Raw genomic sequence first — 16,757 nt, 5'->3', positions numbered from 1 at the left:
TGGAGACAGTGATGGTGGTGGAGATGGTGATGGTGATGGTGATGGTGATGGAGATGGTGATGGTGATGGTGATGGTAGTGACAGAGATGGTGATGATGATGGTGGTGGTAGTGACAGAGATGGTGATGATGATGGTGGTGGTAGTGACAGAGATGGTGATGATGATGGTGGTGGTAGTGACAGAGATGGTGATGGTGATGGTGGTGGTAGTGACAGAGATGGTGATGGTGATGGTGGTGGTAGCTGTTGTGATGATGGTAATGTTGACAGTGGTCATGGCACCAATGATGTGATGATGACAGTGGGGGATGGTAGTAGTGATGATGATGGTAGAATTGGTGATGGGGTGATGGTGTTGATGATAATAAGGTTGATGATGGTGGTGGGGAAGGCATTGGTTGTGATGGTGATAATAGTTACAGTTACATGAAGTCAGAAGTGTTCACCGATGCCTTATATGATAATCAGGTTCTCCGGATCTCTCAACAGATCAGAATTATAGGTCATATCTAAAAAAGAAAGAATTTAATAGAGGTAAATGTAGAGTCATACTGTTGGGGTTTAGATTCGTACCCATTTAGGTACATCAAAAATTGTTGTGGTTTAGACTGTGCCCCCCCCCCCAAAGTTGGGATTTCATGATATGTTATGCTGGAACTGTCTTGAAGAATTCAGAGTCAGACCACCTCCAATCTAAGTATAGACATTTATTGAGATTGACACCTGTCATGAAGTAGGCTAAGTTCCAAGAGGAACCAGCAACTTCAGAGAAAGCAAGATACATTGTTGTAGGGGAAGGATGCAATTGCATAACAGAAATTATGAATATTAAAAAGGCAAGAGGGGTTTATTAAGGGATTCGGTAATAGGGAAGGGGTCCTAGCTGCAGTGGAACTGTGCATGCGTTTACCCACAATGCATCCAGAAAAATCTATTTGGAGGGCATGTATGTATGATGATGATATCATAAGAAGCCTCTCTATGTCTTAAGTTCACTCTAGGTCACTTCTATGGTATCACTGCACAGGTGCTTACTTAGGGAAAGTCCCTTATGTTGTTTTGGGGTCCACATGCTGCTTGGGCATCCTGGTGGTGCTGCTTTCTGATTGGCTGAATATTGTGGTCCTGGCTAAGGCTAGATGGATATGGTTGTGGTTGAATTCATGGACACACCTGCTGTTTCTGTGGGAAATATGAGGAATGGGCCTGGGGGCAGTGGTTAGCTAGAGGCAGTGACTGGGATCCCATCCCATGGACATGCCTGCTGTTTTGTGAGAAATAGGAGCTTGTGGACACACCTGTTGTTCTAGTGAGCAGCGAGGCCTTTATGAAGAATTTAGGGTACTGAGTGGGGGGGTAGTAGCTAGGCAGGGGCAGTGTGCCTGTTGTTCAGTGGGGCCTATAAGGAAGTTAGAATATTGGGGTTGGGGGCAGCTTTATTAGGATTCCATCAATACCCTTGGGTTAAAGCCAACAATTCCACAGGTTCGAAATGGAGGAACCATGAAGAGCTGAACCAGTTCAGCAGAAAAAGATCTTGAAGTCTTAGCAGTCTGCAAGTGAAATATGAGTCAATAGTGGGATGTGGCCCCTAGAAAAGTTAACGAGTTCTTATTAAGAGAGAAATAGTATCTAGGATTCAGTAGTTGATAGTCCACACTATACTCTTCCTTGGTGCTATCTGGAAGCCACGTTTTAGGAAGGACACTGACATAGTGAACGGAGGAGGGCAACTAGTGGAAATAGTCTAGGCCTGGAGTCAGGAGGACTCATCTTCATGAGTTCAGATCTGGTCTCAGACGCTTACTAGCTTTTGGACCGTCGGAAAGTTATTTAACTGTTTGCCTCAGTTTCCTCATTTGTATAATAAGCTGTAAAAGAAAATGGCAAACTGTTTTAGTATCTTTGCCAAGAACACCCCCAAAGAGGTCATGAAGAGTCAGACATGACTGAAAAATGACTGAACAACATCAACATAGACACGTTGTCTGAAGAATATCCAGAGGAAAGCAGATGAAAAGACTGGAGACCATGTCTTATGAAGAATAGTTGAAAGAAGTGGGAATGTTTAACTTGGCAAAGACAAGACTTGGGGGAGGGCATGATAATTTGTCTTCAAGTATTTGAAAGGATGTCTCATGACTAATTGAATTTGTTCTCCTTGATCCCAGAGGGCAAAACCAGAAACAGTGGCAAGAATTTGTGAGAAGAGATTTAAGTCATGAAAGAAAGAAAAACTTCCTTAATTTTTTTTTTGCAGGGGAGGAGGATCAGACCTGTGCTTTCATTGGCATAGGAATTACTGGTTAGGACCTCTCTCTGCCAACACACATGGTACCTGCTGTAGAACTTACTGTCTTTGAGAGTTGCTTGGAGTACTGAGAGGGGTTAATGACTTACCCAGGGTCACACAGCCAATCAGTGGCAGAACTTGAACCCAGATCTCCCCTGACCCAGAGGGTGGTTCTCTATCCACTATATTATACTGTCTCTACTAACAATTAAAGCTATGCAAAAGTGCAACAGTCTGCCTCAGAAGGTAGTGATCCTTCCTCCCATGGGATATTCAAGGACAGATTGACTGACCACTTGTGATATATGCCATAGAAGTGATTCCTTCTTAGATATGGGTTGGGCCAGATGCCCTCTGAATGCTGGAGCACTCTGCCCCTAGACACCTTCTCCTGGGAGGGTGCTGGGACGGGCAGCAGTCTGTTTTCCTGACTGCTTGGCCTCTAGGATTGGCCTCCCTCAGATGGGTCTGATCACTCCCATTCTGTTGCAATTCTGAGACACTACCAAAAGGCAGGGGAATGGCCAGAGGCATCTGGCAACTGCTCTGGACCTGTGTGAGTTGGAAGTCCCAAATGCTGTTCCACCAGGGGATGGTAAGCCCAAGAAAGGTATTCATGCTCTGTGTTCTGTCACTTTTCCTCCCCCCGGGCCGGGCAGTGGATGGCAACTGGAATGAGTGGTCAAGCTGGAGTTCCTGCTCATCCAGCTGTTCCAATGGTACCCAGCAGCGCACAAGGGAGTGCAATGGACCCTCTTATGGAGGGGCTGAGTGCCAGGGCCACTGGGCCGAGACGCGAGATTGCTTCCTCCGTCAGTGCCCAGGTCAGTATCGATCCCCAAAGGGAGGCTGAAGATGGCGTGTGGGAATGAGGGAGGGCCAAGAGGAGATGGGCCAAGGGCCCGAGGGCTGTGGAATGTGGGTCCTCAGCCTCACAGGCCCCAGCTGGGACCTGATCTTCTCTCATTCTAGTCTTTGGTTCTCTGGGTTTCTGTTTCTCCAGTATTTGCATATTTCCACATCTTCCTGTCTGGATTACTCTTTATTCTGGGTGTCTTGGCACCTTGGTGTTTCTGTGACTCTGCCCCTGGATCTCCATGTCCTTCTGTCCCCCCATAATTCTGTGTCCTGTCCTACTTGTCTCTCTGTCCCTCCTCTTCATCTCTTCCTTGATGTCTCTGTGTGTCTTCCCATTTTGGGTCCTTGCTTCTCTGTTTCCATATCTGTGCCTCTGCTTCACTGTCTCTATTTCTATGTTGTCTTATCTTACTCTCCCAGTGGATGGCAAGTGGCAAGCCTGGGCCACTTGGGGCAGCTGCAGCACCACGTGTGGCGGGGGCACCCAGAGACGTGATCGAGCCTGCCTGGGCCCCTTCTTTGGGGGTGAAGCCTGCCAGGGTCCCAAGGAGGAGTACAGACAGTGCAGCCAAAGGAGGTGCCCTGGTGAGTCACATTCCCTTCAAGGTACCCCCTCTGCCCCTCCCCTTACACCTCCCTCTTCCTAGCTCCTTCCTCCCATCCCCCTCCTCGTATCTTTTCCCTCTCTCTTCCCACCTCCCTCCTCTCTACCACCCAGAAACATTCCAGAGACACAAGGGCCCTTGGTTTCCCTCAGGCTTTCTGCCTGACTTCTTTATGATTATGACTGCCAGGGAATTGAGCTCTGGACCTTGTGGTCCCACTCTGCTCCAACCAGATACAGAAGGGTGACCAGGACAGCCCATTGGCTGTTGATGGACCCCCGAGACATGACTGTGCCAAATTCTTGGTGGCAAGGGGGTAACATCCAGGGGTGGCAGGGCTCGGCTAGCTCACGAACTCTCTAACAAGGGTCTGAGAACTGAATCAGGGCTCAATCTGTGACTAGGTTTGGGGTTCAGTGTGAAGCTAGGGTTGAGGGACCATGCTACATCTGGGGAGCAATTATTCCTCCTATGTGGATGACTGCCCTAAACTAGACTTGTCTTCTCTGGGTTGCACTGGACTCTTAACAATTTAGCTAACTGACTCGGCCCCTTCCCTTTGTTCTCTTCCTTTCAACTTTCTTTTTCTGAGCCTGATTGATATACCCTCTACTTACTTCTTACCTGACCATATCTCGTGCCTTTTGCCAGAACCCCATGAGATCTGCTATGAAGATAATGTTGGTTCCATGGTCTGGAAGGAGACTCCAGCTGGGGATGTGGCTGCCATACGGTGCCCCCGAAATGCCACAGGTATGAGACCCTCGGCTGGTTCCAGGCACTGAGGGAGGGGCTCTGGGACTTCCTCCCAGGCTTCTTATTCAACTAGTCATAGAATCATAGACTCAAATTTAGAAGGCACTTCAGGAGGCATCCAGTCCAACCTCTTTCCAAGTTCAGGAATTCCTTCCCCAACAGTCCTGACCAATGATCATTCAGCTTTCTCTTGAATATCATCACTGATGGGGAACTCATTGCTCCCAGTACATACTTTTTTCCACTCATAGATAGCTCCAATTATTAGAGAATTCTTTTTTAAGCTGTGCTGGAATTGACCTTTCTGCAACTTCCCTCCACTGGTCCCAGTCCTGCTTTCAGGGGCCATAGAAAATATGTTTGTTCTCTCTTCCAAAAAGCTATACTGATTCCTGTGCTCTGCTTACTTGGGAAGTAGTGGGGAGAGAGGAGAAGAGGAGGAGGAGGAGAAGGAGATAGAAGGCCTTCCCTTAGAGAGTATAGTCTTAAGAGACCCTGAGAAGAACTACCCCTGTTAACAATAATCGTGCCTAGCATTTATTTAATAATCTCTGCTTGTCAGAGATTTCTTTTCTTGTCTTTTTTGTAAGAAATAGGGTCCAAGAGGAAAGGTAGATAGCCCTTGCCTGGGAGGTAGGTACCTGGGTTCTAGTCCTGAGTATGTTTCTACATTGTTTGATCTTAGCCAAATCCCTTTCCTTCAATGGATCTCTTTTTTTCCCTCTGTAGAATTAAGGGGTTGGACCCCAAAATCTTTAAGGTCCCTCCCTGCTCTGGTTCTACTCTGGTCCTAATGAGAGACAGAAGGGTGACCAGGACAGCCCGACTATTTAGGGACCCCTGAGACTAAGTTGTACTAAGTTCCAGGCATCAAGGCGGTAACATACAGGGGTGGTGGGGTTTGGCTAGCTCTTGAAATCTCTGACAAGGATGTAGGAGTCTATGGTTCTATGATCCATTACTGAAGAAGGGTAATGAATGAGATGACCACTGGGGAGCTTTCTGAGACATAACCTGAACCTCCCCTTCCCCTAACCCCACCCTAGGCCTCATCCTCAGGAGGTGTGTGCTGGACGAGGAAGGCATCGCTTACTGGGAGCCCCCCACTTACATCAAGTGCATCTCCATCGACTACCGGAACATCCAAATGATGGTGAGGGACCTACGACCCCTTGGTAGGGACTTCCATCACCCTCTGCCCTGCCTCAGGATCTCCTCACCCCTCAACCACTCGCAAGAGAGATATGGTTCCTTCCTCTATCACTGTCTGGACACTGGGTCCAAGGACAAATCCTGAAGCTATAACATAGTAAAAAGGACGTTAGTCCTTTTAACATATAACTATAACATAGTAAAAAGGCTTAGAACCAGTAGACCTGGGTATTATTCCCTGCTTTATTTTTCACCAGTTGTGTGCCCTTGGACAAGTCATTTGACTTCCATGGGTCTCAGTTTCCTCTTCTGTAACTGAGGACATTGGGCTAGAATAGTCTCCAAGGTCACTTCCAGCCCTAACATTCTGTGTTTCAAGATTCTCTTCTAGCTTTGACATTTTACATTCTAGGACCTAAGGCCCCCTCTAGCTTTGGCATTCTGTATGTGCCACTTCCTCATGATGCGCCCTTGGGCATTTAAATCCCTGAACCTCTCTGCGTCTCATTGCCTGTTTCCAAAAGGTAAAGCATTTGGAGCAGACAATCTCTGAAGGCTCTTTCCATTCGAGCACTCTAAGTTAGGGCTATGACCCTAATAAATTGTGATGTTGGGCTAATCACCTCCTCTCTCTAGGACTCACTTTTTCCTCATCTGTAAAATGAAGAGGTTTGACTAGATAGTCTCTCGGGTAGTTTCCAGCTCTGATAGTCTTTGGTTTTGTAACTCGGTGAATTCCCACTAGTGGGACCTTGCTTACCCCAGACCTCACACCAGGAATGCCCTCTCTTGTCCAGTCAGCCTCTCTAAACCCCACCTGTTCTCAAGGACCTAGGTTCAGCCCCACTTACTGTGGGAAGCCTTTCCCTACTGCTTTAGCCCACTCTGACCATCCCCATCTTTTTGTGCCTGTTGGTTCCTTCACCTCTGCCTCTGCTTCCTTTCCTTCTCAACTCCCATGACCCTCTTCCCTACTATTTCCCTCTTCCTTCTATCCTCTCTGTTTCCTCACACCACCCATTCCACAGATCCTCCCTTATCCCTTCCCTTCTGGGATGCAGTCTTTGGTCCTTTGTAAAGGGGATCCCTGCTTTGGACTGGGGGGTTGGACAAGATAACCTCTGAGGACCTTTCCAGCTCTAGCATTCTGTGAGCTTGCTATGCTGGAAAGGGCGGTGGAGTAGAGAGTCAGGAGGACCTGAGTTAAAACCTGGCCCTAGATACTTACTAGCAGTGTGACCCTAGGCAAGTCACTGAAATCCAATTTCCTCCAAAAAAAAAAGGCAGTGGAATGCAAGTTGAGAGACTAGTCACACCTCGGCTATGTGACCTCAGTCACGTCAATTAATTTGGTGGGGCCTCAGTTTCCCCACCTGCAAATTGAAGGGGGTGGGCTCAATGCTCTTTAGGGTAGTTTCCAGCTCTAAAACTCTATGATTCTATGATTCTCTCCCTTTCTCTCACTGTGTCCCTCTTTCCCTCTCCTCTGTACTTCATCCTTTGTGCCCTTCTCATCCCCTTCCCTCTCCCTCCTTGCCCTTCCCTAAAAAATCTCTCCATATTTTTCTTCCTAGGGACCCATGCAAGGTAACTTTCAGCTTTAAAATGCTGCCTCTCCTTAACTCCTCTAGACTCCCATCCCTATTTCTCCACCACTGTTCTCTATTCGGTTTCTCTAGGGCATAGTCAGGAGCTGGTAGCTAGTTCACCTTGGGGAAGTGAGAGCAGTCCCGTTCCTGACTTCCCCTTATGAGGCTGTGACTGGACTGTTGGTCCCAATCAGATTTCCTCTGTCCCTTTACTGGAAAAATCAAAGGGCATATCTTAGTGTGGTCATTTGGGGCCTTGGAATGGGATATTGCCATTTCTCAGAAGCTCCTTTCCTTAAGGCCTCAAAGCACAGAAACTTTAGACCCTTAGAAATTCCATCTGATTTACCTAACTGTCAGACATAGTGGGCCTCCTAGGAAAAGGGGACCTAAAAATCCCTGCAGAGTGTTTGTGGAGAGTCTGAATGACTTGTCAGAAAAGCTGTCTTTATTCTTGCACTGGGTGGGAGATGGGACTAGATGACACCTAAGGTCTGTGTGATTTAGCCCTGAGACTGTGCTGCTGAGAATTGGTTTGTTGTGCTGAAGTCACATCCAGCCCCCTGCCTCCAACCTTCTCCACAGACCCGGGAGCACCTGGCAAAGGCTCAGAGGGGGATTCCAGGTGATGGTGTGTCAGAGGTGATCCAGACACTGGTGGAGATCTCTCAGGATGGAACCAGCTACAGTGGAGACCTTCTCTCCACTATTGATGTGCTGAGGAATATGACTGAGATCTTCCGGAGAGCCTACTACAGTCCTACCCCGGGTGATGTACAGGTAAGGGGCTGGGAGAAAAGTCTGCTTGGGCTGTTGGGGATCAAGGAATAGGGGACTGAAATGTCCCCCAGTAATGAGCAGTACAGGCTGCTGTAGAGGCTGAGCATCTCTGCCATTCCCATGACAATGCCAGTCATTACTGCCAACATCATCATCACCACTGTCACCAACACTATTAAAACCCCAACATGTAATTACCCTCACTGTTACCACCGCCATATTTACATGGTCTCTCTTCCAACAAAATGTAAGTTTCCTGAAGGATTGTTTCATCATTGTAAGTGCCTAGCACAATTCTTGGTACCTTTTAGGAGCTCACTAAATGCTTGTTGGTTGGTTGATTAGCATAATTTATTACTGCCTTAACAACAAAAACAACAGCAACACATTGCATTTTAATCAATCAGTCAATATGTATTATTATATGCCAGACATTTCTATAATGCTTTAAGGTTTGCAGGGCCCTTTACATGAAAAATATCATAATTAAAACTTAAATCATCACTCCCACATCACTATCACTTTTATCAACTCTGTCATAGTCAGTAAGTGCTTACTGTGGGCCAAATACTGTGTTAAATGCTAGAAATGCAAAAGACCAAACCAAAACAAAAGGAAAAGCAGTACCTGCTTTCAAGAAGCTTGCATTCTGGGGGCGGCCAGGTAGCACAGCGAGTAAGAGCACCGGCTCCAGTGTCGGGATGACCTGGGGGATCGAATCCCAGGCTTAGACACTTAGCACCCACCCAGAAACACCTGGCCGTGTAACCTTGAGCAAGTTACTTAACCCCAATTGCTTAGGGGCGTCCAGGTGGCTCAGCGAGTAAGAGCACCGGCTCCAGTGTCGGGATGACCTGGATCAAATCCGGGCTCAGATACTCAGCACCACACCCAGAAATAATAACTGGCTGTGTAACCTTGAGCAAGTTACTTAACCCCAATTGCTTTAAAAAAAAAAAAAAAGAAGCTTGAATTCTGATGGTGGAAGACGGCACACAAAAGAAAGCTGGAAAGCAGGGGCCGGTGGGAGGCATGAGGGAGAAGTCCGAAGGGTGGGACTGAAGATCGCTCTCCCTGTTAGCCTCACCATTAAGCGGTGGTGTCACCACCACTATCTATATTACAGTTGCTATCACCATCACTGCAAAGTCACAGTCACGAGCATTGCCATCACCATCACCATCACTAACACTATCACTGCTCTCTCTATCACCAGCACGTTACTGTGACCACAATCACCGTAACTCTTATTATACAGTCACCTCCATTGATGTCATTGCTGGCACCAGCACCAGAACCATCACAACTAGCAACATTACCATCACCATCATCATTACTTTGTCTTTCCCCATCTTCCTGCTATCTCCTGAGGACTTGGGGCTATGTGTTTGCTGCTCTGTGTCTCCCACAGCCTCTATAACTCACTTCACCTGAGAATTATCAGCAGAGGAGAAGTGAAAGGGAAGAAACAGAAACATTAACTTGTATTGATGTTGGTATGCTCCAGTCGTGACAAAGTCAGGCCTGGATGCCAAACTCTCCAGCCTGTTGTACTTTCTCCTTTTCTCTTCCAGAATTTTGTCCAGATTATAAGCAACCTGCTGACCGAGGAGAACCGGGACAAGTGGGAGGAGGCCCAGCTGGTATGAACTGGAGACAAATAAGTCCTCTTCCTTTTCCCTCAATCCCTCAAGTAACTGGAGAAGGAACCTAAAACTCTTCCAGAGGACCTAACCTCCATTATCCTTCTCTAGACACATGCATCACCAGAAATAATCCCCATTCTCCACCCAAAGTCATTCCTCTACCCAAGTGGCCATGTATAGTACCAACTCTCAATTATCCACATTTAAAGATAACCTTTTGCAAATGTCTTACCCAGAAGGGGTATGCTATGCATGCTATGACTTATGCCAGCTTAACCCTGAACACTGTAAATTCAGGGATTACTAGTTCATTAAAATATAAGTTGGGATCTAATCAAACAGGAAAGATTATTAGAGTTGATAGACAGAGTAATGAATTATAGAATATAATTAAATTGCCAACAAGATATGGCTTTTGAATTATCTGATGCCTCTTATATTATCTAGATTTGTTTTTATTTTCTTTATCCCTTTTATTCCCCCTTTATATGGTTGGGGTTGAGGGAAATGATTTCTCGGTTTTAGATTATAAAGGAGACTAAATTTCCTTAATACTGAGAGATGACTTCAACTGCATGAAGTCATATGTCTAAAACATATGTATAATGTATTTGGGTGTTGGCATACCTAATTCCTTGACTGTTAAAGTCAGAAATGAGTGAGAGGCAAGGGAGCCCAGTAGGGAGACATGATACCCACAGATATCTGACAGATTTTCATGGGGCACAGGGATCAGATTTTTCTGCTTCTCCCAAGAGGGATAGAATTGGGATCATGCTGGTTGGGGATGGGTTATCACAAGGATATAGATTTTTGCCTCAACATAAGGAAAAACTTCCTAATAATTGGTTGTGCCCTGATGTAAAATGGGTTACCTCAAGAGAGAGTGAGATGCCCATCACTGGTTTTGAAGTGCAGGCTAGATGACCATTTTCCAGTGAAGTCCTTCAGGGGTTTGGTGGGGAGACATAATTTGGATGGGAATTAGACTAGATGGCTTCTGAAGTCTGAGAAGCATCCTTCTGTGCTTATATACCATCTCCATCTCATCAGATGGGCCCTAACGCTAAGGAGCTTTTCCGCCTGGTAGAGGACTTTGTTGACGTCATTGGCTTCCGCATGAAGGATTTCCGAGATTCTTACCAAGTGACAGACAACCTGGGTGAGCTCCCCTTTCTCTCTGCTCTGCCTCCTTCCTTCTTTCTTTTCCCTCATTTTCTATGTGATTTCATCTCCAGTCTTGTTTATATATAAATAAATTAGCTCAAGCAGAATATACTAGTTTCTGAAACACCCTCACTCTAGATCCAGCCCCTTCATCCCTCTCCAATGAGCCAGCACAAACTCAGCGTTGGATCATAGGCTCTCAGAGTTAAGAAGGAGCTGTCCAACTGGTATATGAGTAAGGAATCTCCTCTAGAACATCCTGAAGTATGTCATAAAACAGCCTCTATTTGCTTCTTGTGAAGGGTCTTCAAGAAGCAAGATGAGCCTTGCTTCCTTTCTTCTGCTGACATCAGCCCATGCCCAGAGCCTCTGGGGATTCCTGATTCCCTCCTAAATACTTACTCTTGCCACTAGCCTGAAATCTCCTCTCCTCTCAGTTTCCCGGTGGCATAGAATCTGAAATCAGAAGACCTGAATTTGAGTAATGGCTCCCCCACTAACTACTTGTGTGGCCATGGGCAGTTCACCTCACCACTCTTATCCTCAGTTTCCCTTTCTAAAAGATTGGACTAACACTTCCTATCTTTACTGAATAGAATTTTGGGAGCAAAATACTTTGTAAATCTTAAAGTGCTCTAGAACCATGAAATTATTATTACAAGATGGCTTTATTGGAGTATAAAGAAAAAAACTACAATAATATTTATAGGTTATATAGCTAGAGTACTTTAATGTTTAAAGGGTGACTTGTTTTCACAGCAACCCTGTATGATAAGAGAGAAAACATTATTGGCACAGAGTAGTTATTTATTAAATATTTGTTGATTATCTTTATTTTACAAAAGTGGAAATTGAGTCCCAGAGAGGTCAAGTCATTTGTTTTGAGTTACATAGGAAGAAATAGTATTCAAATCCAGGTCCCTCGACTCAGCTAATTTTTCTTTCTGAAAAAAAAATCATGCTGCCTAAGTCACAGTTAGAGAAAGTAGAATCTTTACATGATGGAGCCTGGGCATATTCTCCTAAACTCCATGTCTGTCCACTGAAGCCACTGCTACTTTCAGGGACTAGCTGGCCCCATTCCATTCTACCTCATATTTTGGCCAAACTACAAGTGGCCTTAGGTGGAGGGAGGGAGCCAAGAAGGTCTCTGCCAGGGTCTCTCACTCAGTTGTTATTCCCTTGCTTCTTCAGTGGTGCCCAGTGGATCCCTAGTCCCTCACCACTTTGTATGGGTTTCTCTTCACCCACTAGATTAACTGGTAACTCTTTAGGATAGCCCCTATATCCTTCCTGGAATGCTGATCTCTGTTGAGCCTGGTAGAGGCTGTTACTTCTACTACTTCTACTGTCTGAGGGAATTATGAGTTCCCTGTCTCTGGCTATCTGCAAACAGTCTGGTTGACCACTTGTCAGGGATCCTGGAAGGGGATTTCTGTCCAGGAATGAGGTCCCTTCTGTCTTGGACTAGATACTTTCCAAAACTCTTTACAGAAGACTCAGATTCTATGATTTAATTCAATTAAATAATAATTTTAAAACATTTACTAAGTATATACTGTGTACAGGGCACTGTGTTTGGTATACACAAAGCTATAGACAGCCATTCTTTCGTTTACCTTGTTTGACATTCTCAATGTCATTCTTGACTCTTCACTTTTTCTGACCATATGTCTAATCAGTTACCATATCTTGTCATTTCTTCACTCACATCTATCCTTTTCTCTCCACCCATGTAGTCATTGCCCTACTCCAAGCCCTTATCTCCTCTTCCATGCAGTATTTCATTACCCTCTTAATTGGTGTCTCTCCCACTAGCCTTTCCCCTTTCCTGTCCATCTTCCTCAAATATTCCTAAAATATAGGACTGATCATGTAACTCTCCTACACAGGCATCTTAACTGACCTCTCGTTTCCTCTAGGATAAAATAAAAACTCCACTCTTTGGTTTGTCAATCCCTTCATAGTCTGGTGCTGACCCACTTTTCTGCCTCATTTCATATGAATCTTTAGGTACTCAACATTCTGTTCACAACAGTCGATTTGCTGTTTCTCAGACTCCGCTTTTCATCTCTAGCCTTGTTGACTTTACATGGTGGGCTATTCCCTACCCCTGAAATGCTCTCATTCCTCATCTCCCTATCTTCAGACTCTTACTTTCCCTTATGGCTCAGTCCAGGTGTCACCTCTTACAGGGAGCCATTCCTTCTGACCCCCTCCTACTGGTTCTTAATACTGTCTCCCTCCTCAGATTATAATATGTATGTGTACACGCACATACACATATATATGTTTACATGTTGTGTCCTCCTAGCAGTATGTAAGCTCCCTGAAGACAATTGTTTCTGTTTTTCATTTTGTCCTTGTATTCTCTGTCTTTTACATGTAGTAGTTGCTTCATAAGTAATGATTGAATTGAATTGGAGTAAACACAGACACCATGGATCAAATGAGATAATGTATGTTAAATGTTTTTCTAAAAAAACAAACCCTTAAAGTGCTTCCTAAATTTTAGCTATCCTCATCATTGTTATTATCATTATTAACATGATTACTATTGTTCTTCTAATTGCTGCTCATGAGTTTAGAGTCTAATGGGGGGAAATTGATGTAAGGGCAAGTAGGGGTCCTGCCGAAGTCCTGTGGGACGTTTGGGGAAGGAGACGTCGGTTTCATCTTGGGTGGTGGTGGCGGTGGTGGAGCTGTCAGGGAGATCTTCTTGGAAGCGGTGGCACCCTACCTTAGCAGTGAAGGAAGGGATGGACTCCAGCAGAAGGTGAAGAGTTGGATAGCTCCATTCAAGCTGAGCAAAGGCAGAGAAATGGTAGCAAAGGCAAGAGGAAAATGGGGGATAGGCAAAATCAGTTTGGCAAGAACATGGATATGTGACAGGAAGTAATATGAAATGTTTGATCTTGGCTTAACATAAGAATGGTCTAGTCAGGTTCAGTAGGAAGAAGGATGTCCTAATAGCCATGCCAAAGCAGAATGGGCTGCTTGGGGAGGGAGTGGGTTCCCCCCTCATTGGAATCCTTCAAGGGGGTATTGAATGATGACTTGTTGGGGACAAAGGATAGTCAAGAGAATTCCTGCTCAGGTTGGGGTGTTTCCGAACATCTGAGACCTAGCCCAGCTCTATCTCAAACCCGTCTTTCATGGTTCTTTCTTATGTTGTGTTTGTCCTTCATTTTCAAGGAGGATTGTGGCATCAGGGAGATGGTGACGTAACTTGCAGTTGACTTTGATTTGAGTGAGGGAGGGCTGTGCAAGGTCACCAGCCTCACTGTCTCCTCCGGATCCATCTGAGTCCAGTGGCCAGATATTCATCAGGATGACTGGAGATGTCCCAGGTTGCAGTGGGGGACACTGGCCCTTTTAGGCTAAGGCCTTTGCATGTACTCAGAGTTTTCAGTGACTTCTTTTTATCATTGTTCCCCATTGCCAGTGTCCACTGAGGAGTCAGATACACAGGTGCTAGGATGGGGTAGAAAAAGTCTTTTAGTCAGAAGCTCTGGGCTCACGTTTCAGCCTTGCCAACAATTCACTGTGGCTTTGGACAAGTCATTTTCCATCTCTGATTTCAGTTTTTCATCTGTAAAATGAAAGCATTGAAACAGATATGACCTTAAAGGTACCTCGCCATTGTAACATTCTCTGCCTGTTCTGTGCTATCCATCTCAGTTCTGGCACTCTATATTCTACATTATAAGGTCTAAGGTTAACAAATGCATGTGTGGTTGATTGATTGAAATCTCTTCCAATTGACATTCTCTGATCTATTCAATTCAATTCAACCATCTAAGTGACTTTCATGTGCAAGGTCCTGGGCTATGTTGGAAGTACAAAGACAAAAGAAAAACTACCTCTGTTTTCTTGGAGCTTCTCTTCCACTGGAGGGTTACAACATGTAAAACAGGTAAGTCTATACATGGTGCTTTGTGGAGGGAGAGGACATTCACTAATGAGATCATCAAAGGCTTCCTGTACGAGGTGCCACCTGAATGGATCCTTGAGGGAAGCTAAGAATCCTAAGAGTCACACATGAGGAGCGAGCTCACTTTAGGACTGGGCACAGTGTATAAAATGGCACAGAGGCGAGAGATGGAAATGGGGAGCAGCAAGTAGGCTCATGTCAGTGGAACACAGAGTACTTTAGGGGGAATAATGTGAATTGAACCTAGAACAATAAGCAGAAGATAGTTTGTGGAAGGCTTTAAATGCCAAGCTGAGGAAGTTGTATTTAATTTCAGCGGACATAGGTAGCCATTGATGGTACTTGAGGAACAGAGTTACAGCAGCATACTATCCAATGACAATTTTCTTTTATTATGACTTCAGCCTGAGAAATGTTCTCATATGGGGGCATAGATGGTTAAGTCATGATCTCTTTTGGGTTCCATATCTTTCTTAATTCTGGAGAGAGGAAGCTGGATCGGAGTTTATATTTTCATCAGTACAGTGGATATAGAAAACCCATCTGTAATTAGAAGACTGTAGAGTTATGGGATACCAGAGCTGGCAAGAAATTTGGTACAGAACATATTTCACAGGGGAGGAAACTGAGTCCATCCAAGCTCGTGGGGAACCTGGTATTGAGGCTGAAAACACCTCTGCAATAGGAACTTGGCTTGGATTTCTTCAGCAAGAGCCATAGAGAGTTAGAGAAGGGGAAGTGACTTATCCAAAGTCACACAGTAAGTACCAGCAATAGGATTCAAATTCAATTTGTTGTTTTTAATTCCAATTCTAGTCCTCTTTCTGTTGGGCCCTCAAACACTGTATTAGTATGCCACTCCCTAGGGCAAGAATTTCTCCATAGCATCCCTGACTCTTGTCAATGATCTTAAGCTCGAAAACTTTTAGTAATGGGGAGCTCCCTTCTTCCCAGTCCATTGCAGTACCACTCTGATTGTTGAGATCTTCCTTAAGTTGAAGGAAAAGCTACTTTCCTGAAACTTTCTCAGAGTTCATCTCCTTGGAGCCTAGCAGAATAAGCTTATTCCCTATTCTTTATGATGGCTCCTTAGATATTTAAGAACAGGGATTATGTTGTCCCTTGCCCCACTTCCAAGTCCTCTCTTCTCTGGGTTAAACATCTGTAGTCCCTTTCATTGATGCTGAAATGATACATTCCCAAGTCTCCCACCCATCCTGGGTGTCCTCCTCTGGACACACATTAGTATATTCATGTGGCCCACAGAACTGGTGTTTTAGATGGTTTCTAACTAAAGGAGGGGACAATGGAACTATTATCTCTTTCACTAAGGTTGTAGTTGTTCAGTCATTTCAGTCGTGTCTGACTCTTTGTGATCCTTTGTTTGAGGTTTTCTTGGCAGAGATTTTGGAGCAATTTGCCATTTCCTTCTGCAGCTCATTTTACAGATGAGAAAACTGAGGCAAGCAGGGTTAAGTGACTTGCCCAGGGTCACATAGCTAATAGGTATTAGAAGCCAGAGTTGAACTCAGGAAGATGAGTCTTCCTGGCTCCATGAAGGCCCAGCACCCTACTGCTCCACTAACTACCTCTCACTAAAGTTACTGGGCATCTGAATATGGCTTTTGTTCTTTCTCCTCTTCCTCTCCATGTCTTACAATATTCTTTGGACTTGCATTAAGCTTTTCATCTACAAAGATTCCCCAGGTGTTTTCACATAAACTGTTATCTAAACGACAACTTCCTCCCCATGTACTTCTCTAACCAATCTTTTGGAGCCACGTGCAGGACTTTACGTTTATTCCAATTAAACTTTATCTCTTTAGTTTCTGACCAACCCGTTGATCTACTGATATATTTTTGAGTGCTGATTCTGCCATCCAACATATCTTTCTTTTTCCTCTCACTCTCTTCCTCCTCCTCCTCCTCCTCTTCTTCTTCTTCTTCTTCTTCTTCTTCTTCTTCTTCTTCTTCTTC

General features: G+C 45.0%; 1 protein-coding gene across 2 annotated transcripts in view; it reads left to right on the top strand.

The window, feature by feature from the left end:
* Nucleotides 1–16,757, top strand: part of ADGRB1 (adhesion G protein-coupled receptor B1) — a 268,191-nt gene that overhangs the window by 111,587 nt on the left and 139,847 nt on the right. For both annotated transcript variants that reach the window (XM_069081351.1, XM_069081350.1), the window contains exons 7-13: nucleotides 2,953–3,117; nucleotides 3,572–3,736; nucleotides 4,408–4,509; nucleotides 5,559–5,665; nucleotides 7,839–8,033; nucleotides 9,608–9,676; nucleotides 10,733–10,841. In XM_069081351.1, coding sequence (XP_068937452.1) covers nucleotides 2,953–3,117; nucleotides 3,572–3,736; nucleotides 4,408–4,509; nucleotides 5,559–5,665; nucleotides 7,839–8,033; nucleotides 9,608–9,676; nucleotides 10,733–10,841 — 912 coding nt within the window. The remainder of the gene's footprint in view (nucleotides 1–2,952; nucleotides 3,118–3,571; nucleotides 3,737–4,407; nucleotides 4,510–5,558; nucleotides 5,666–7,838; nucleotides 8,034–9,607; nucleotides 9,677–10,732; nucleotides 10,842–16,757) is intronic.

The sequence above is a fragment of the Petaurus breviceps genome, unplaced genomic scaffold (genome assembly GCF_028583685.1).
Source record: "Petaurus breviceps papuanus isolate PSGF00001 unplaced genomic scaffold, PetGlider_PUasm1.0 98, whole genome shotgun sequence".
NCBI lineage: Eukaryota > Metazoa > Chordata > Mammalia > Diprotodontia > Petauridae > Petaurus > Petaurus breviceps.
The sequence above is the reverse complement of the archived record's forward strand: the minus strand, read 5'-3'. Positions and strand labels throughout refer to the sequence as shown.